This window comes from Lytechinus variegatus, chromosome 10, assembly GCF_018143015.1.
Source record: "Lytechinus variegatus isolate NC3 chromosome 10, Lvar_3.0, whole genome shotgun sequence".
Taxonomy (NCBI): domain Eukaryota; kingdom Metazoa; phylum Echinodermata; class Echinoidea; order Temnopleuroida; family Toxopneustidae; genus Lytechinus; species Lytechinus variegatus.
In genome coordinates, this window is record NC_054749.1 from 15,493,681 (window position 1) to 15,516,090 (window position 22,410).

A 22,410-nucleotide genomic window follows, 5' to 3' on the forward strand; every position below is an offset into this window, starting at 1 on the left:
CCCTGATTTGAAGTCCCCTCAGCCATAAAGATTTACTGTACACCAGTCAAAAGTATTATAGTCAGATCAACGATATCAATGTGGCAATTTGATTGTTTTGGTTAAATGTTTTCCGAGGAACGTCTTCTGTGAGATGCATGTATGCTCTTGAATTGTTTGGGGGGAAATTGTCCTGTTCCGTGCATTTACATTAGTGTACAATAATCAGTGTACAATATACAGTCCTATCTGCTTTCTCTTTGTTGTTATTATTGTCAGGAAGTAATCGTTTACAATTTCATGAAAGCCATTGGATATTTGATTCAGTTAAATATTTAATTTGTTGTAAAGAAACATTCATTAGTCCAAGCACGTTTTTTTTACACGTATTATATTAATACTAAATAAAATATAGATCATGATTCAATTCAAGTAGTATGTATATGTAACTTTAATTTAGGTTAAGAAACCTTCTTGGTCTCTTATTCATCAGTGTCACTCACTGGTTTCAAACGGTTTCAATACAAGAGGTACATGTATACAGTCAGCAGTAAGTGTCATATACATGTAGTAGCAACTACCATCATCAGAATTCTTGTGACTTCTGAAATGAAACTGAAATAGAAATGAGAAAATATTTCTTTTGGGTAATTCTTCCATTTCTGGGCCCCATATTAAACACAGGAGTGTGAGAGTTCAGGTTTTCAGCTTATTTTTGGCTTTCCTCTGTACAAAAAGTAAGAGAGCTCTTTCTATTTCAGACCTTTTCAACACTCTTCAGCTTTTTTCAGATCTTTTTATTTTTGACCACTCACACCCGTGTAAACAGGTTTGTGTCTTTATGATGAATTGCAAAAGACAAATATGATTGGTTCCTGGTCATTGTTTTTAACAAAATGTACATGCAATGGTGGTTGTGATTGGTCATTGGTTGCAAACCTTTATTCTAGTCTCTAAACATGTGCAAGATGTAAGGAGCACAGTAACATGCATTCTGCTGCCTTGGTTTTTTTTCATAAATAATTGTTATGATGAACATGAAATTGCTTAATTGCATATTTCATTCTTTGAAATAGAAGTCAGAAATAGATATCATCCAAAAATTGATTTTGCCCATTTTATCATGGGCCCGACAGCCACTGAGCAGTGCCAGATTGGCTTTGCTCTATCCCTTAAATTGATGAATGCCAAACGGTACCGGTAGCAGCAACTCACATTTTTTAACTTCTTTTAGTCTTAAGCGGCCGCTGGGGGCTTGAACTCCGTCCCGACCTCCCGGTTGTGAGACGGACATGCTACCGACTGAGCCAACACACAGGTTATTTGTTCCTGATATGAAATATTATTTTTTGTCTTTCTGTTTCCCAGATGAAGACAGTGAGTGTAGCTCTGGTGATTTGCCTCAATGTGGGAGTGGATCCACCTGATACAGTCAAAACATCACCATGTGCAAGGCTGGAATGCTGGATAGGTAAAACAGTATTTATACCCATCTTTTCTTTCATGTCTGTCTCTTGTCATCCTTTTGGGGTTCTTTCTGTTGCCGCCTTTCTCGCTTTATCTCTCTTTCAGATTGCTCAACCCCCCCCCCACTACCTCTCAAGTAATTTCCCAACTCTCTCTCTGACAGTTTTTCTGGATCCTGACACTGCCTCTCCCCATTCTCTCTCCCTCCCTCCTTCCCCCCCCCCCTTCAAGTAATTTCCCCCAACTCTGTCTGCCTGCCAGTTTCTTATGGATCTTGACTCAGTTTCACTCCCCTCCTTCCCCTTTCTCCCCCCTCTCCTCCCCTCTTACCCCCCCCCCCCCATCTCTCAAGTAACATCCCCTTTTCTCTGTCTGTCTGCCAGTTTCTACTTGGTCATCACTCTGTCTCCCTTCTCCCCCACCCCTCCCCTCCCTATCCTCCCCTACCCATCTGTGGTAATTTCCCCCTTTTCTTTGTCCATCTGCCAGCTTCTCCTGACCTTGACTTTGTCTCTCACTTCCAATTTCCTCTGTCATGAGAACAGTGCACCTTTTCCATAGGATACAAAGCACATTTGGTTGGTGATCACCAGCCTTATTCTTATTAAAAATCAAAATGTATTTTTGGATTTTAGTATACAAAGATCTTGGTGGAACCATATTTACATGTATTATCAGGAAGTATACATGTGTGGGTATTAGCTTTCAGTTTCTGTTTAATAATAGGTTTAATGTTGAGAGGATATCATATGAGAATCATTAATGAAGATGATAGCACTTGATGATGAGTTTTGATGGACAGAGTTTAGATTATTGTTTAAATAAACACTGTCAAGGGTCTAACTAAAATGGTCTCAACTCTCAAGTTCCCTTTTCAAATTGTTAACTTTGATACTATACATGTCGATGGTAAAAATCAATAAGGCCCCTCTCTTACAAAGAGGTGAGAATGATTGAGTCAATCTTAACTCTGGAAACCCATACATCCATTTAGAAATGAGGAGTACGCTAATTTGCCAAGACAGTGATGCATGTATGGGTAGACATGATATTGAGAAAACACTTTCAAATGTGCGTATCAGGAGAAAAATGACGCAATAGCTGAGGGCGATATCACCCCCCCCCCCCCCCCATGCTCAGAAACCTTTGAAAATCAAGAAAGAACTATGGGCCCTGTCTTACAAAGAGTTACGATTGATCCGTTCAATCGCAACTATGGACGGCCAACAACATCAACCTGTTTTCTTCATGTTTGTTCAAAATATTATCTAACTGATGTATATTCATGCATTTATTTTTTTTCTTGAAAAATGTGCTTCTCTTTGGTCACAAATTATAAAGGACATTGTGCAAATTTCCTATAGAAAAAATTATGGCACTGATGGATTTCCATAGAGATACAATTAATTGGATCAATCATAACTCTTTGTAAAACGGGGCCCTAGAAAATCCCCAGTCACTGCAATGTTAAAGTTTTGTGATCTTTTTTTTAAATGCTGAATGTACACAAATATTTTGTACATAATACACAATGTACAAAATTTGTTTGTTACCCCTCCAGCTCGTGCTGCTTGTCATTATTTCTATGTGCATGTTTGTTTACCAATAAAAAGTAATAGGAAAGAAATAAAGTATCATTTGTGCTTTCCCATTGTTAATTTTCATAGACCCACTTGCCCTTAGCCCGTCCAAGGCTCTTGAGGCCATAGGAACCAGTTTACAGAAGCAATATGAAAGATGGCAGCCTCGGGTAAGATCTTTTAAACCATCATCCCATTCCTTATGCAGTGGTTTTTGTCTCACCTGCATAGCAGAGTGAGACTATAGGCGCCGCTTTTCCGACAGCGGCGGCGGCGTCAACATCAAATCTTAACCTGGGGTTAAGTTTTTGAAATGACATCATAACTTAGAAAGTATATTGACCTAGTTCATGAAACTTGGCCATAAGGTTAATCAAGTATTACTGAACATCCTATTAGAGTTTCATGTCACATGACCAAGGTCAAAGGTCATTTAGGGTCAATGAACTTAGACCATGTTGGGGGAATCAACATCAAAATCTTAACCTGAGGTTAAGTTTTTGAAATGTCATCATAACTTAGAAAATATATGGACCTAGTTCATTAAACTTGGACATAAGGTTAATCAAGTATCACTGAACATCTTGCACGAGTTTCACGTCACATGACCAAGGTCAAAGGTCATTTAGGGTCAATGAACTTTGGCCGAATTGGGGGTATCTGTTGAATTCCCATCATAACTTTGAAAGTTTATGGATCTGATTCATGAAACTTGGACATAATAGTAATCAAGCATCACTGAACATTTTGTGCAAGTTTCAGGTCTCATGATTAAGGTCAAAGGTCATTTAGGGTCAATGAACTTTGGCTGATCGGGAGTACATGTATCTGTTGAATTACCATCATAACTTCGAAAGTTTATTGGTCTAGTTCATTAAACTTGGACATTAGAGTATCAAATATCACTGAACACCCTGTGCACATTTCAGGTCACATGACCAAGGTCAAAGGTCAATGAACTTTGGGCGAATTGGGTTTATCTGTTGAATTACCATCATAACTTTGAAAGTTTATGGATCTGATTCATGAAACTTGTACATAAGAGTAATCAAGTATCACTGAACATCCTGTGCGAGTTTCAGGTCACATGATCAAGGTCAAAGGTCATGTAAGGTCAATGAACTTTGGCCATGTTGGGGTTTTATGTTGAATAACCATCATATCTCTGTAAGTTTATTGGTCTAGTTCATAAAAAGTGGACATAAGAGTAACCATGTATCACTGAACATCTTGTGCGAGTTAGAGTAGTTTTCAAAGCCAGCACTGCTGCTATGTTGAATCGCATGATGCAGGTGAGACGGCCAGAGGCATTCCACTTGTTCTTTACTGAGGGCCACAAAGTGTTTTTAAGTATTGACAGGTTGCAGTGCATTCAAAATCGTGCCACTAGGATCGTCATGAAAGTGCGGAAGCATATTAGGGCTACTCCTTTGTTGAAGCAGTTGCACTGTTTACCTGTTGACAAAAGAATTTCTTCCAAGATTGCATTGTTTTTAAGTATGGTACCTCTATAGTTAACTTAAATCACCACACTGGCCATGTAATGTTTACAGACTTTGTTTTAGTGAAGACACTTCAATCTTCCACATTCCAAGAGTTGTTTTCCAAAAAGGAGGATTTGTTTTTTGTGGTCCCAAATTGTGGAACAGTTTGCCAGTTCATCTCCAGTCTAGTACATCCGGAAAATGGTTTAAAAAACATATACATGCATATCTATTTGCTTTGTTTAAATTTGGAGAGCTGTATATCTAAAGCGCATAGAGCAGTTTTAATTGATGATGCACGATATGAGCACCAGTTTATCATTATTATTTATCTATTTATTTATTGTGTCTATTAAGATGAATGATTAGGGTTACAGTAGGGTTTATGTTAGGTTTAGGGTAGGGTATAGTGTTAAATCCAGGGTTGAGATTTGTCATTGGATTTCCCCGGTTGTTGAAATTAATCATTTGATAAGTTTTTGCAAGAGCAAATGTCATGAAATTGTTCTGTTTTACAGGCTCGTTACAAACAGACCCTTGACCCGACTGTGGATGAAGTGAAGAAGCTATGTACCTCCCTCAGACGTAACGCCAAGGAGGAGAGGGTTCTCTTTCACTACAACGGCCATGGGGTACCAAGACCAACTACTAATGGGGAGGTCTGGGTTTTCAATAAGGTAGGAATGTCTCTCCTCTTATGTTCAAGGCAGGGTTCCCCCAGTCATGGAAAATCCTGGAAGACTTTGTGATCATGGAAAGTTAGGGAAAAGTCAGGGAATTTGTAAATGAAAAAGTCATGGAATTCATTTACCTCTTGACTATGGCAGCTTTCCAGTTTGTTGTGTCTTGCAACTCTCATACACTGAGATCATAAACAGACGATTATGGGTTCGAATCCCAGCCATGACGTAATTTCCTTCGGCAAGAAGTTTTTCCACACTAGGCTGCACTCGACCCAGGTGAAGTGAATGGGTACCCAGTAGGAAAAAATTCCTTGAATGCTCGAGTGCCCGATCAAGGTAGCCATGCTAAAGCCAGGGTAATAATGATAGCAGGGCCCGCTGTGAGAACAGTTTTCGGAACTGAAATGGCTACCCTGGGTAAATATTCTGTTATATTTATTATAATTGGTGTTCATGATTTCCATTTTTTTTTTACTTCCCAACTTCCAGGATGTCACGGGAAGTCATGGAAAGCAGCAATTTAGTCATGGAAAAGTCATGGAATTCTGTTTTCAAATTTCTGTGGGAACCCTGCAAGGGGTATATTCACAAAGACTTAAAATCACACTGGAATTTCCAGTTTGTGTGATATCACACATCGCAGCATTTGTTAGATCATGCTCAGGGCCTTGTCTTAACAATGATTGCGATTGATCCGATCAACTGCAACTATGGAAAGCCAACAACATCAATATCTACTATGCATGTTTGCTCAAAATATTATCTAGATTATAATGTATATTGATACGTTCCTTTAAAATTCTTTGTGCTTCTCTCTGTTCGCAAAGGACATTGTGTAAATTTCCTGTAGAAAAAAAATTATGAAAATGTTGGATTTCCAGGTAGTTGAGGTTGATCAGAAAAATTGTAACTCTTTGTAAGATAGGGCCCTGATGTAGCAAAACTAGCACATGCTTATCAGTGAGAATATGCTTTAAGATTATGTGTTTGTTGCCATTTAAGTACTGTATGCCTCTCAATCACACTTAATTCAGTGTGAAACACCTCCATTAATTCACAAAGGTTATTTTGAATGTGAGATTTTGTAATTCAATGCATGGCAGAATTCATCTAATAATTACCCTTAATTCAGCACCTTTTATTGACAAAGTGTTACAATAGTGAATGCACACTTTTGTCACGGTACCATTAAAATTCAGGGTTCTTGCTATTGTAAGAGTTCACTGCCTTCAATAAAAAAAGAAAGAAAAAATAAGTGCACTATTCCATCATTGACGTCATGGCATTGTAAATTTCTCCCTGAGTGTTATGATTTTATTGTCATTCATTCATTCATTCATTACTATAATACTGTAAGTCCTTTCCACATGATGCCTTTTGAACCAATCAATATGCATAATTCAATTTATGAAGAAAACGATGTAACTTTTTTTATATTCTCTTGACATTCTTGGAATGTTTATTGCATATTTTCTTAATGAAAAGATAATATTCAATCAATTTATTCTGAATTTCACCTCCACACCCTCATTCTTTCTCTCTTTTTTTTAAAATCAGAATTACACCCAGTACATCCCACTATCTGTGTATGACCTCCAGACATGGATGGGAAGTCCTTCTATCTTTGTGTATGACTGTTCCAATGCAGGACTCATACTGGAATCCTTTGAGCAGTTCTCCATACAGAAGGAACAGGACAGAGAGGTATGCACAAGGGGGTAGCTGGTTGTTCTGAACAGTCCTAACTTCTGTTGCAACTTTGATATTTGACCATGAATTATCAAGCTATCACATGTTTCTATGGGAAGTTTATGAACATTTATTTATGATAGTCAAGTGAAACTTGCTCCAGACTCCTAAAAGGGTGGTTGGTTTCTCTAAACGGTCATAAATTTCTATGACAACTCATTGAATCATGTACTGGAGAGTTACCAATTTTTTCAATGGGTTGTTCATGGACTTGTATTTATGATAGTCAAGTGAAACTTGCTCCAGAGTTCTAAAAGGGTATGTGGTTTCTTTTAACAATCATAAATATCTATGACAACTCATTGAACCATGTATTGGAGAGTTACCACTTATTTCAGTGGGTTGTTCATGGACTTGTATTTATGATAGTCAAGTGAAACTTGCTCCATAGTTATAAAGGTGTAGCTGGTTTCTCTTAACAGTCCCAACTTTTTATGAAAACTAATTGAACCTGTATTTTAAAACTACAATGTATATCGTAATACAATGGGGTGTTTATGAACATGTATTTATGATAGTCAAGTGAAACTTGCCCCGACTCCAAAAAGGGTGGTTGGTTTCTCTAAATGGTCATAAATTTCTATGACAAATCTTTGAACCATCTATTGGAGAGTTACCACTTATTTCAATGGGTTGTTCATAGACTGGTATATGTGTTAGTCAAGTGAAACTTGCTCCAGAGTTCTAAAACGGTAGTTGGTTTCTCTAAACAGTCCTAAATTTCTATGACAACTTATTGAACAATGTATTATAGAATGTCTTCAATGGGATGTCCATGGACTTGTACTCTTGATAGTAAAGTGACAATTGATCCAGATTTCTAAAAGGGTAGTTGGTTTTTCTAAATGGTCTGAACTTCTACAACAAATTCTTGAGCCATGTATTGTAGAATTATAATATGATTCATTTGGAAGTTCATGGATTTATACTTCTAATAGTCAAGTGCAACATGCTCTGGACAGAGTCTTTTTTGTAATGCCAAAAGTTCAAAATTAAGTCCATATGGATCGTAATAGTTCTTAGTAATGTTGGTTGAACAACAACAATGATAATAATATACTCAACTGTGCATCACAATAATATTATTACCCTGGCAATAGCTGTGCTGCCTACTGGCGCTCTGGCATTGGAGGAATTTGTTCCTGCCAGTTACCCATTCACCTCACCTGGGTTGAGTGCAGCACAATGTGGGTGAATTTCTTGCTGAAGAAAAACATGCCATGGTTGGGAATCAAATCCATTCCCTCAGATTGAAAGACGAGAGTCATAACCACTAGACCATGACGCCCCCTACCATGTTTGCTTCTTTGACCAAAAATTTGCAGTGTGCAGTCCACTTCTGTTATCTTAGACATGTCTTATGTTTATCTGTCTTTATCAGTTGGTACAGATGAACCCCACCCCTATAAACAGATCACAGGTGCCCTTACCTCCTCCAGCAAAGAATTGTATCCAGTTGGCAGCATGTGGCTCCAATGAACTGCTTCCTATGAATCCAGAGCTTCCAGCTGATCTCTTTACAGCATGTCTCACCACGCCCATCAAGATAGCATTAAGATGGTAAGGATGTGCCTGTCCCTAGTGGCCACCTGTCTAAAGTGGAAATCTGTCTTTAAACATAAATGCCAGTTTTGGTAACAATTTTGAAAGGAGTTTGAATAGAATCCAATGATATGACCACCCAAATGTCTGTTTGCATGAATGAAAAATAAGTGCCTAAAAGAGTCTAAAAAATATTGTGTAATTGCTTAGGAATTAGAAAAAAGGCATGGGATTTGAGCAACATGTTGGGTCTTTTTCCAATTAGTAGTAATTCACTGTCCCACATGTGCTGTTCTGTGTTGGCGATCTACAGTGTTGCCATTTCAGCTTAGATTTCATGATTTCATAAAGTTCAGTTTATGTAACTGTACGAGAGATTGATCCACGATGATATAGGGACAATTAATCTTGGTTTTACAGACTTTCATGTGAAAATGATGTTTTTTGCAGCAAACTTTATTCATCTTTAATGGCCACAACATTGTCTCTCATTTGAAAGGAGTATGTGGTAAAGAACCTGTCTATAAACGACAGAGATGCCAACCCTCCCGATTTCATCGGGAGGCTCCCGAAAATTCATCCCAACTCCCGCCCTTACGATTACCATCCTTATCCTCCCGAAATTACGATTTTTTTGCATTGATCAAATTGGATTGGAAGGACATGTATCGTCTGCTAACTTTAGCATGTAGTAACTCCATTACGTTCGCTGCTACTAAATTCTGTGTGAAAAGTAGACAAATAAGGAGCAGCGAAAAGCTGGTGCATGTGATATGCCCAACGGGAATCCACTGTGCACCAGGCCGGTAGGCCCGGCTAGCTTCGCGAGGCGTGTGCGCTCGGCCACTGGATTTGTCGAGTCGTGCGGTAGAATGCCGGTGTGTGATTTCGGCGTATTGATGGGTTGATATTGACACGAAATGGCGGAAAATCAACAAAAGAAGACCAAGAAATGGTCTCAGAAGTATAAGACTGAATACAGTCTCCAGTACCTGTGTGTTCGGAAGTCGGAAAGAGGAATTTACCATGCATTTTGCGCAATTTGCAGCGTGGACATTTCAGTTCAGCAGGGAGGTCGTGATGATAATTCGGAAGCACTTTCGTTCGGGAGACATTGCGATGACAAGATCTTCGAGCTCCACTAGTACCCTGTTGTCTTTATTGGCCAAGCAAGGGACCAGCGCTGAGCTTTTCTTTACTGGATTTATAGTGGAACATAACCTGCCTATAGCCGATAGTGATAATTCATCCTTATTGTTGTTGAACAGGTACTTCTTTTGTCCCCTCATTTTTTATTTACAATGTGAAAATGCATATTTGATATTTTTAATGTTAAAAAAGTGGGAACAATGTTTATTTCAAAACATGTGAAATGCCCCAAAATAAGGGTCAGATTGCACCAGAGAGCATCTAGAAACCCAGAGCTTCCAGGGCCCTAAGGCGGGCCCTGGACCCCGGCCGCAAGGGTCGAGCGCTCCGCGCTCGAGATGTGCGCTACGCGCACATAATTTGGTGGCGGTTGCAAATCCTCCCTAATTCTGATTTCCAAAAGTTGGCATCTCTGAAACGACCATGTGTTATAGTGATCCCTCTTTCTGCCTCCCTTGGGTGGCCCCAAAATGCAGGTTTTGATCTAATTGTAACCTGTAATTTAAGACCAAACAAGGGATGGGTCTTAACCCTATCTAGACTATGGGGGGGGGCTCAGAGGCCCCCCCCTCAACGATTCACACCATAATTTTTTTGATCGCGCCGCTCGCTTACTTTTTACTTCCAAGTTGTGCACATCTTTTCAGACCAAATTTACAACACCCAGGTACACGGTTCCAAAAATACACAACATATACCCCACTGTACATAAAAGTTCAAGTCCATCCAGTAACAAGCTGATTTGAATATAAAAACATAGGAAATTTTCATCAGAATCAGATGTAAAATAAGTAAGTTGACTCAACTAGCTTTTTTTTTAATGTATCCGCAACACAGTTCACTACCTTTAACTTCACTTTCACTTACAGGTTTTGCTTTCAGAGGAGTAGCTACTTAGTGCCAGGGGTCACACAAGAACTTGTAGATAAGTGAGTACTTCAAATATGATGTCATTCAGGGTTTATGCAGAATTTCAAAGGTTTGTGACTTAGAAAAAAAGTTTGATTTGTTTGATAAGATGAGAGACTTTTCATTTCAAAATTTCAATTTATTGTATAAAAAATCTGTAACCTAAATACTGTCTGTTGCATGCACACACACAAAAAACTTCATGGACTGTTTATAAAGGACTTGAACTTATCTTAACTTTTCCATAATTATAACTACCATTGTAACAGGGCTCAGCAGCCTATGAAAATTGAGGATTTTGGGTATGCTTTCTTAATAGAATAATCATAATCATGATGATAATGTTAATGACATATTTACCCAGGGTAGCCACTTCAGTTCTGCTATTATTATTACCCTGACTTTAGCTGGGCTACGTAGGTGTTCAATATAACCTTCACTGCATGCATTGTATATACATTCAACAGTGCTTATATGTGATTTTAAAAGTTATAAAAAAATGTATGTTTTTGTTGTAGGATTCCAGGGAGATTAAATGACAGGAGAACACCACTAGGGGAACTTAACTGGATCTTTACTGCTATCACAGATACCATAGCATGGAATGTTTTACCAAGAGGTAGGATTGTCACTGTGATTGGTGATATAGAAAGAGAGCTTGGGGGAGTAAACAATGTATTTTAAAATTAAATTGTTCATTTCCCCTTCCCGAAAAGTGGTTGATAATAATGATAAAACAGAATGATAGTTGTAACATTTCTGTAGCTTAAAAAAACGATTAAGCACATAAACTAAGTATTTACCAGATTAAAGAATTGAGTGAATAAATGTTGAAAAGTTAGGCATACACATTCTTCATTTTCAGAAGGGCCACTTGAAGCTACTAACGTTTTACTCTGTATCAAATGCGTTGATTCCCTCAGAAAAGATTTTAAATTTGAGTTGGGAATGGATTATAATGATAATTTTTATCTACCCAGGGTAGCCACTTCAGCTCTTATGAACTGTTCTCCCAGCAGGACCTTCCTAACATAATATTATATTTTCCCTTTTCCATCCTATAACCTCGAACACCTGACAAGAATGCAGAAGTATACGTTTTTAAAGTCTTTTGTATGACTTGGCCAGGGATTGAACCAACGACCACCTCATAAGGTGGGACTCTCTACCACTGAGCCACCTTGTCAGCATATTGTGTCATGTGGAGAATAAGAAAAAATAAGGTTTATTTCCAATTGGCCTCATGCAGTTTGTCTTCTTCTCAGATAGTCTTGGACTAAACCCATTTAGTCTTATAGTTCGTTTGGTCTTATTGCTACTTGGTCTAACCGTCACTTGGTGTAACGCTCACATTTGCAACTAGTCTAATTTCCACTTCTACTTTTGCACTTGGTCAACTTTGGTTAAAGAAACAGTCAATCTAATTATGCAGACAGATCAAATGAGTTATAGATGAAATGGTATAGCTCAAATTTGAGTAGAACAAAAGGTAAATTTGCGAAGTAGCAATCAGTCCCAATGGTTAGTAGATGAACTTGTTTTAGACAAGGTTAACCTTGTGGGATAAGATCAAAGGGAACAAGATAGGAAAAACTTTGTTTACACCATGTCGCACACAATGTTGCAATTTACCCCAAATTATGCTTTCTTCTAAAACATTGTCCATAACCTTTTTTCTGCAATTACACTTTCTGATGTTTCGTTGTTGTAAACAGATTTGTTCCAGAAACTGTTCAGGCAAGACCTGCTTGTAGCCAGTCTGTTCAGGAATTTCCTCTTGGCGGAAAGAATTCTTCGTACCTACAACTGCACTCCAGTGTCTAGTCCAAGGCTGCCACCCACGTACCAGCATCCCATGTGGTAAGCATAGGGGATGATGATGATGGTGACCATGACTAAGATGATAATGATGATGATGACAACGATGATGATGATGATGGTGACCATCACTATGATGATGATGATGACGACAATGATGGTGATGGTGATGATGCTGATGATGATGCATAAGAGAAGGAGCAAGATGATGATAATTGTGATTTTTGATGATAGTGAAGATGATAATACTAGTGATATCAGTGATGATAATGGTGTTAATGATGGCAATAGTTTTGATGATGGTGATAATGATAATGACAGTAATGATGATGATAACGGTGATGATGATAATGATGATGATAATGCTTTATGATGGTGCTGCTGCTGATGATAATATTGATGTTATTGTTGAAGATGATCATGAAGGATCATCTTTAATTTCAGATAGGACTAAATTTGGTCTTGACCTCTAAAATTGGCAAGTAATATTTAGGAAATGGAGGAGAGGTAAGATGAGGATGAAGATGAAGATGAAGATATAGAGGGGAGTATTGCTGATGTTGCTGGTGAATGACAGAGATGTTGAACCTATTTAACCCCGAGCAATCAACAAATCAATCCTATTTCTTTACAGGCAAGCATGGGATCTAGCAGTGGATGCCTGTCTCTCCCAGCTACCAGCCCTAGCCAAAGGTGCCGAGTACAAGCACAGTCCGTTCTTTGCTGAACAACTCACAGCTTTCCAGGTATGGCTTGGTATGGGGTCGGAGAGAAGAGAACCACCAGAACAACTCCCAATAGTGCTACAGGTAAAGTAAGAATATGTCTTTTAGATACCCTGTACATGCATAATAAAATGTCTAAAAATATCATTTGTTTGTACATTTTTTTTATATGTTTAATTTTTATTTACATCACCTTCACCATGTAAACATAAAAGATATTAGCATTCAAGTATAACTGAAATATTACATTTCCTTTCCTGTTATAGGTTCTGTTGAGTCAAGTACATAGATCCAGGGCTTTAGACCTCCTTGGTCGGTTTCTAGATCTAGGGCCATGGGCTGTCAGTCTGGTAAGTATACCTTAAATTTCTTAGGAAGTCTTAAAGGACTTAAGAGTTATGACTTGTCAGTCAATCCATGTCAAACACCTGTACTTGCTCAGTCAGTAGGCAGGTCTCAAAAAAGTCACGGTGGCTTCTTTCATCCAAGTGATATTCATGAATAGAGAGGTTTTGCATATTTAAAGGACAAGTCCATCCCAACAAACAGTTGATTTGAATAAAAAGAGAAAAATCAAACAAGCACAACACTGACAATTTTATCAAAATCGGATGTAAAATGAGAAAGTAATGACATTTCTAAATTTGGCTTAATTTCACAAAATAGTAATATGTATATCCCGGTTGGTATGCAAATGAGGGAACTGATGACATCACTCACTCACTATTTCCTTTGTATTTTATTAAATGAAATTTGAAATATTCTAATTTTCTCCACAAAGTATTATTTCTCCCTGAACATGAGTAATTAACATTGTTTGATATTTTATGGATCAGTCAAGTTGGTCTTTATTGACAAGTCTGTAAAAATTGAAATATTGCATAATTAAAACGATAAAAAACAAAAGAAATAGTGAGTTAGGGACGTTATCGATTTTCTCATTTGCATGTGACTAAATTGTGCAAGTAACTATTTTGTGAAAAATAAGCAAAACTTAAAATATCATAACTTTCTTATTTTACATCCAATATTGATGAAATTTTCAACATTATACTTGTCTGATTTTTCTCTATTGATTCAAACCAACATTTTTCTGAGGTGGACTTGACCTTTAATGAGCTTGATGCAGACCAAAACACCTCTTTTCACTCGGTTATTGCTGCTCTAATTATACATCGAATTTCATGATTTTGGTATAATTGTAAAGAAGAAGAATAATTCTTTCATGTCATGTGTTTGAATTTGTAGGTGAAACTTTTGATCTAAAGTATGCTACAAAATAATTATTTTCACCTGACAAAAGCTGCTATGTTTACACTTTATATATTTGTTTGAGCCCAAATGATTTTTATAAAGCTGAATATGTATGCTTTACAATGGTATAGGTTTCAAAATATGAATTGGTTTAATTTGGCCAAGATCACACTTTCCATTGGCCAAGTACATAGAGCATTTTGAAAACAAGAATACTGCGCTCTGATTGGTCAAAGAGACAACACACTGGCAAATTCCAACGGGTCCAGTGCCTGTCCTCATGGGAAGGTCACACTCCCCATCTGGTAATCTCTTTAGATTACCCGCGCTTGTTTTGAAGCCTTATCCAGCCAATCAGAACCCTGGATTTCATGCTACTCAAAATTTTTTAGAAATGTTGTCTTGTACCTTGGTAGGAAAAGTGTGATCCTGACCCGATGAAAAGGTGTCGCATATCAAGAGTGACTTGAGAAAGTACAGGAGTTCAGCTTTGTGGTGATATAGATACAGAGATGCCAACCCTCCTGATTTCATCGGGAGGCTCCCGAAAATTCATCCCAACTCCCGCCCTTACGATTACCATCCTTATCCTCCCGAAATTACGATTTTTTTTGCATTGATCAAATTGGATTGGAAGGACATGTAGCGTCTGCTAACTTTAGCATGTAGTAACTCCATTACGTTCGCTGCTACTAAATTCTGTGTGAAAAGTAGACAAATAAGGAGCAGCGAAAAGCTGGTGCATGTGATATGCCCAACAGGAATCCACTGTGCACCAGGCCGGTAGGCCCGGCTAGCTTCGCGAGGCGTGTGCGCTCGCGGCCACTGGATTTGTCGAGTTGTGCGGTGGAATATCGGTGTGTGATTTCGGCGTATTGATGGGTTGATATTGACCTGAAATGGCGGAAAATCAACAAAAGAAGACCAAGAAATGGTCTCAGAAGTATAAGACTGAATACAGTGTCCAGTACCTGTGTGTTTGGAAGTCGGAAAGAGGAATTTACCATGCATTTCGCGCAATTTGCAGCATGGACATTTCAGTTTAGAAGGGAGGTCATGATGATAATTCGGAAGCACATAACGTTCGGGAGCAAACGGCATAGGCCTACGGACATTGCGATGACAAGATCTTCGAGCTCCTCTAGTACCCTGTTGTCTTTATTTCACCAAGCAAGGGACCAGCGCTGAGCTTTTCTTTACTGGATTTATAGTGGAACATAACCTGCCTATAGCCGATAGTGATAATTCCTCATTATTGTTGTTGAACAGGTATCAGGTACTTCTATTGTCCCCTCATTTTTTATTTACATGTGAAAATGCATATTTGATATTTTTAATGATTTAAAAAAGTGGGAACAATGTTTATTTCAAAACGTGAAATGCCCCAAAATAAGGGTCAGATTGCACCAGAGAGCATCTAGAAACCCAGAAACGCAAGGGTCGAGCGCTCCACGCTCGAGATGTGTGCTACGCGCACATAATTTGGTGGCGGTTGCAAATCCTCCCTAATTCTGATTTCCAAAAGTTGGCATCTCTGTAGATATCTTTGAGGCTCAAAATACACATTTTGCACAATAGATTTGACACCTGAGGGAATATTTGGTGCAATTTTTGGTAAAATCAAAAGGGGTTGGGTTAACTTGATTTTGAAAGGACTCTGTTAAATCCACTGTGCAAATGTTTGTACATATAAATGTGCCATATAACTCTGGCAGAAAATGAAGAATTGCTGAGAAATTGGCAAAATGAGAATGACATTACTTCCGGGTAAATGCTTTTTGTCCAAACAATTATAATAATAATAATATACAGTTCCATGACATCTACTTTGGCGACTATTGCTTGTATGGAAAATCTGCCATTTAGCCTAAGCTAAAACCTAACATCCAAAACAAAAGAGACCCTACTCCGTATCTTTACAGTACTCTGAACCAAAAATTATATTACAATTGTACCTCTAGCTCTTTGCCCTCTAATATATTAAGACAGGAGCAAATGTCGCAGGAGCATATATCGTGTCACCTAATATAACTCCCATCTGTGTAGGCGATTTCCAGTGTGCATGCTTTTCAGCTTAGATGTAATGATTCTGCTTCTAACAAGATCTTAATCCATGATGATATGGTGACAGTTGACGCTATTATTAATTTATAAAATGTTTGTTGCAACTACTTTATTTTACTATTAACAATAAAAATGCTCTTATTTGTTATCCAGGCATTGTCAGTGGGTATCTTCCCTTACGTTCTAAAGCTTCTTCAGAGTTCAGCCAGGGAGCTGAGACCACTCCTAGTCTTCATCTGGGCAAAGATACTAGCAGTGGACAGGGTAAGAGAACCTGTTATGAAGTAAAACTATGAAAATAAAATGGATGAATTATGTACTTATTTAGCCTGTTTATCTACATAATTGTAAACATCTATCAACAGTTTTTCAATATCATAATATTGGAATATCACTCTCTATTTCCAGCTTCTTCAATATTCCTCCATATTTCTTGATGTTGTAGGTTGTAGTCATAAGTGGCAAATCTGTATCAATGGTTTTGGATTGCGATACTGATCTTTATTGGGCAATGCAAATGTTGATTATTTTAATATTTGAAATAAATCCTGCTTTTCTGCTATGGAGCCATGTTCTGTTTATTCTATTTTTTTTATTTAAGAAGAGTTATTGCCTATAAAAAGGTTCTGATTGATAAGTCATTTGTTTCTCCTATCCAGTTGTGTAAATCTGAATTTACATCCAATCTGTCAAGTGTTTCATGAAAAGAATAGTGACTCTCATTGACAATTTTGCTCTGAACCAATCAGATTCAAGGATTTCAGTAGCTTATAACAATAATCAGTGAAAATCACTGTTTCATCAAATGCTCTCTTGTTCGGTATGTTCTTCTTTTCATCTTATTGATGCATGTATTTTCTTCTTGTTTTTCTCTCTCTCTCTCTTTAGTCTTGTAAAGCTGATCTAGTGAAGGACATGGGTCATAAATACTTCCTCTCAGTTTTAGCAGATCCTTACATGGTGGTGAGTAGCCTTTTGACAAGGCCTCATGACTTTGCTATATTCCTCGTCAAGTAGGGGCTGGGACAAGACCAGCGGTCCAAGGAGAGATTTGGCGATACCCGGGTGAACGCGCGATTAACGCAGTCGCGGAGCTTTTTGGATTGTGGCAGAGCTGTAAATGCATGAATTATTCATGAGCACGTTGATGCTGATAATGTCTAAGGACCGGTACACGTTCGCTTCTATGGTACGGAGGTCATTGATGCGAACAATATACTCGCTGATTGGCCAGTTCCTCTCGGGTAGCAACCGCGAGTCGGAAACTATGGTCAGCATAAGAACTGCAAGTAAGGTTCGCTGAGCTTGCATTCACCCGGCCTTTTGCAATTAGTCTTTAGTCTGCAAGCGTTTGATATATACATCTAAACAGACACAGGGCCTTGTCTGAAGGCTATGTGGTGAGTGGAAATATAGTGATTGTGGGTGTTTATCTGACATTAAGTGACCATTATTTCTCTAGGACCCTGGGTTACTAGTGTTTTCATGAACTTGGCCAAAGAGGGTTTTAGCAGACAGAAACAAACTTTGAGAAATACACATTACAAGTTTAGCTGTTGGGAGGTGGGGAATGGAATATACATGATTTAGTACCATGCCATTATAATATGTGGAGCGTTATGGCCCAGTGGATTAGTCTTCTGACTTCTAAACAGGGTCGTGGGTTCGAATCCCAGCCATGGCGTAATTTCCTTCAGCACGAAATTTTTCCACATTGTGATGCACTCAATGCAGGTGAGGTGAATGGGTACCCAGTAGGAAGAAATTCCTTGAATGCTGGAGCGCCTAGGTAGCCTAGCTAAAGCCGGGGTAGTAATATCCAAGTCCTTTGGAAGTGCATAGAGACGTTATTCATAATGTATTATGCGCTATACAAGAACTGACTATTATTTAAGAAATAAATTGAGACTGTTAAAGACAGAAATTTTGTGAGAATAAACATCCAATAGTGCATTTCAAAGAACTATTGTTTGATATCATTAAATCTATTTCTCAATTTCTGTATTTCATAGTAATATTGTCATTGACTTTGATCTCTTGTGGAACTTTATGAAAATGGTGATAATATGTGATCAACAGATCATATTCATCAGCTATTTGTTTCACAAAGGATGAAATTCAGTATCATAAATACTTTTACTTTGGTAACTGTTTGTGAATGAAAACTTGACAGTATAAAATATCAGAAAATTATATCTGTTGATGACTTCAAAAATTATATGCAGTTTTCTCTCGCTTAGATATATATGAGTATTTGTTTATGAATTTGTTTTGTTTCAATTTTAGGCTGAGCACAGAACGATGGCTGCCTTTGTGTTGGCGATGATTGTTGAAGATTATCAAAATGGACAGGTTAGTTATTAACCCTTAAAGGACAATTACTATTAAAGTTTCATTTGAAGTTGGTCTCTATGATTCAAGATTGAGTCTTGGAAAGTATACTCTTGTAGTAAAGGTCCGAAAGTTCAGTGAATGAATAGATAACAAATTTTCACACTGCAAATTTCATGTTAGTCAGATGTAAAGAAGAGAGAGTTATGATATTAGGTTTTGATTTTTGGGTCAAATCGTGATATGCATAATGACAATGGTGATGATGATGATGATGGTGATAGTGATCATGATGATGGTGATGAGGATGAGGGTGATGATGATGATGGTGGTGGTGATGATGGTGATGATGATGATTGTGATAATGGGATGCTGATGACGATGATGATCATTATAATTATATTAACACTTTACATGTGTAACATGCTTGTATCTTAGCCCCTTCTTTAAAATTTTTTATTGAGCAGGAAGCAGCTTTCCAAGGTAATGTTATAGCCATCTGCCTGGAGCAGCTGAATGATCCCCACCCTCTTCTCCGTCAATGGCTAGCCCTATGTATAGCCAGGGTATGGACCAATTATAATGCAGCCAGGTGGTGCGGTGTCCGAGACAGCGCTCATGAGAAACTATACAAGCTACTCAGTGACCCTATACCAGAGGTATGTTGATTTGAGAGGGGGGACGATCGCTCTAATAGTGCCTTATAGATTGTAGATTTAAGATAATTAGAACAAGAAGGAAAAGCATTTTAAATGCATGATTTCTTAGAAATCATCACTCATGATGCTAGATATGAAATAACCAAAAACTTTGGACATTGTGATCATTATCATCAACATGACATAAATATGCATATGAGATTAGGTAATGGGTAATGTTTGATAAATGAGTGAAATGTTGTAAGACTGTCTTAAACCTAAGATTTTTCTATTTATGATGCAGAGAAGGCATTCTTTGATGTTACTATATACCTGAGTGTAAAGCAATCCGTAAACAATTTCACTGCACTAAGAAAAATTGAAAAAAGTCATACATCTAAAGTCACTTATCTTCATGCTTTTTTTCTCTGCAGGTTCGGGCTGCTGCCACGGTAGCATTAGGTACATTCATAGGCAATGGAACGGATAGGACGGACCATGCCATGACTATCAATCATAATGTAGGAGTAACGTTACTATCAGTGGTCAATGATGGAAGTGCAATAGTTAGACAGGTTAGTGGAATGATGTGTCTCTGGCTTAAGACCTCTGCATGCCTTCTGATTGGCCTGTGACCCTATGTAGGAATAAAACGTTATCACTTTTGATGTGCAAATTAAATCATGGGTGCAGTACTCTCCAAACTCCGGAGTGTATTTTTATGGCTATTTCATTCCTCCTGATATAATTAAAAGCTAATTCTATTAATAATCATAATGACATCGTAGTAATCTTACAAGCAGCTATGATTTTTAGCAAATTTGACCATTACTCTGAACCAAAAACACACAGAATATCAATATTTTGATGTTAGTATTTTCATAGTTAGTTATTCTTAACCTCAAGTAAGATCATTCTATTTGTTTATATTTGAGAAAGTATTCAAAATACCGTTTCTGCTAAATTCGCATCATAGATTTATGACACTTGTGTGGGGTGGAACAACTTTTTTACTGAAGGAAATTATGCTGTTGCTGGGATCCGAGGCCATGACCCTCTGTACAAAGTCTGGAGACTAATACACTGGGCCACAACACTCTGCTACTTAATATTCCAATTCACATATTCCAGTTTATCTGTATGACAAGCTGCCATCTGGATTAACCCTACTAGCTACAAGGTATATGGAATAGTTGAGTTAATCAAGTCTGTGCCTATGAATATTTTTAACAGAAACATGGAGCAATACAAATGCTGCAGATCATCATCATCAAACATAGATACAGGAACTGTCTGCTGTTAAGACATTACAGCAGTATTCACAATGAGAAAGCATAATATGAAGCCATGATTGCCACACATTTTTGTTATCCCAACAGGAACTCGTGGTGGCGCTCTACCAGCTAATCAAGCAGTCGGAGACCCAGTTTGCCACCATAGCCCGGCAGCTGCTGGATGAGGAGCAGAGCTCGGACGAGAACCTGGCACCTCGCAGCGCCGCTGTCACGTCTGGTGGGTGGCTTGTGGTCCATGACTCTCTCAATTCAAATGGTACAGATTTAGATAAACCCTCGATATATTACACTGTTCAGACACCTCAACCGCCATAGCCGACACACACATCACATCACAGATTTTGGTTTGCTTTTATCTTATGATTTCTTTCAAGTAGACAGCTCGTTAGATTTAGGCCTATTTGTTAGTTTAGTTGATACGGTAGACCTAGTTCCATTGTAGTTTATTAATTATGAAGAGGTGGCACACATATGTACATACATGTAGATGGTGGTGCTCAAAAGTTACTGAATTTCACCAGAAAATGAACAAATTTTTGTTCAAGTTCTGCCATATTTTAGATATTTTATTGTGAAGTCAGGTGATAAAATGTCACATTCAGTGAAGTTTGTTTCTATGTGCTCGCTGAACATTGCAGTGTTGTTGTCTACATTCAACACTCAGCATGAAGGAGTGCATTTGGTAGTAGAGTTCAATAACCTTTGAGTACAACTGTATAAAATTCCATCAATTTCAGCCAACCATCTTCACAAAGTTGGTCCTGTTTTCTATTATGATTTCTTAGACGTAGAAAGTAGATAGGTTCATTGTTGCGTTCCTTTGATATCTAGGGGAGTGTTTCATGAAGCTAACAGTCATTGACTTTCAATGGCTAGTTTGTTTTTAGCCAGTGAGATGCAAGGATTTCAGTAGCTTATAACCCACTGTTTCATGATATTCTCCCGAGTCAACATGTGAAGTAGTCCATGTTGTTACATAACAAGCTTTGGTGTTCTTTTAATGATATCCTCTCTAGGGGAAATTTAATCAAAGTCCATGAGGTAAATCCCATTTAGGTTACTGAATTCAGTGAGAATATAGCAAGATAATTCAGCTTCAGCTGGATGTTTCATAAAGCTGTTCGTAAGTTAAGAATGACTGGTGATCATTTCCTGTGGTAACTGGTACATTCATTGGCGATTGTTTAGCGTGTAAGAAAGGATCACCAGTCATTCTTAAAGTTGTTCTCTAATTACAAACAGCTTTGTGAAATGGCCCCCTGATCAAGCTATATTGGAACATATACAAAATTTGTTTGTTGGCTTTACCTATAAAGTACATTATTATATTAGAAGATATTACAAGCAATACATAATATATTGGGTTCCGAAAGAAACTGATCAAACTTTTACAAGGGCACTGCACAAATTCTACTCTGTCAAAATGAACTATATATTTACACCAGCTATCTTCAATAATCTTACCTAAGCACACACCAATAATTAAAAGATTGATTCAATCACAGAGAGTATAAAGCCCCTCACATAAGTTGGTTTCTGAATCCAAAGTCACAAAATGGCAAAAGAAAGACCAATGAAAGTGAGATGAGATTACATAAACTTCCCAGTTTATTACACATTCTTTCACTGGCATGTTTAACTGATTGGCTCAATCTCAGAGGAGCTGTAGGAAGTTAATATAAAAATTTTGAATGAATGGAACAATCACACAGCCACACAGATCTCCGGGGATGTCCTTGTTTG

At 37.9% G+C, this 22,410-nt stretch overlaps 1 protein-coding gene across 7 annotated transcripts in view; it reads left to right on the forward strand.

The window, feature by feature from the left end:
- The window catches only part of LOC121423165 (regulatory-associated protein of mTOR-like), a 63,570-nt gene that overhangs the window by 8,949 nt on the left and 32,211 nt on the right, over window positions 1-22,410 (forward strand). For 4 of the 7 annotated variants that reach the window (XM_041618471.1, XM_041618472.1, XM_041618475.1 and 1 more), the window contains exons 2-17: window positions 1,348-1,450; window positions 3,114-3,196; window positions 5,029-5,187; window positions 6,751-6,897; window positions 8,324-8,502; window positions 10,503-10,562; window positions 11,061-11,161; window positions 12,258-12,402; window positions 12,995-13,169; window positions 13,352-13,435; window positions 16,557-16,667; window positions 17,292-17,366; window positions 18,690-18,755; window positions 19,202-19,393; window positions 19,807-19,947; window positions 20,752-20,923. In XM_041618471.1, the coding sequence (XP_041474405.1) occupies window positions 1,348-1,450; window positions 3,114-3,196; window positions 5,029-5,187; window positions 6,751-6,897; window positions 8,324-8,502; window positions 10,503-10,562; window positions 11,061-11,161; window positions 12,258-12,402; window positions 12,995-13,169; window positions 13,352-13,435; window positions 16,557-16,667; window positions 17,292-17,366; window positions 18,690-18,755; window positions 19,202-19,393; window positions 19,807-19,947; window positions 20,752-20,923 (1,993 nt within the window). The remainder of the gene's footprint in view (window positions 1-1,347; window positions 1,451-3,113; window positions 3,197-5,028; window positions 5,188-6,750; window positions 6,898-8,323; window positions 8,503-10,502; window positions 10,563-11,060; window positions 11,162-12,257; window positions 12,403-12,994; window positions 13,170-13,351; window positions 13,436-16,556; window positions 16,668-17,291; window positions 17,367-18,689; window positions 18,756-19,201; window positions 19,394-19,806; window positions 19,948-20,751; window positions 20,924-22,410) is intronic. The other 3 variants (XM_041618473.1, XM_041618477.1, XM_041618478.1) reach the window with 1 other exon arrangement.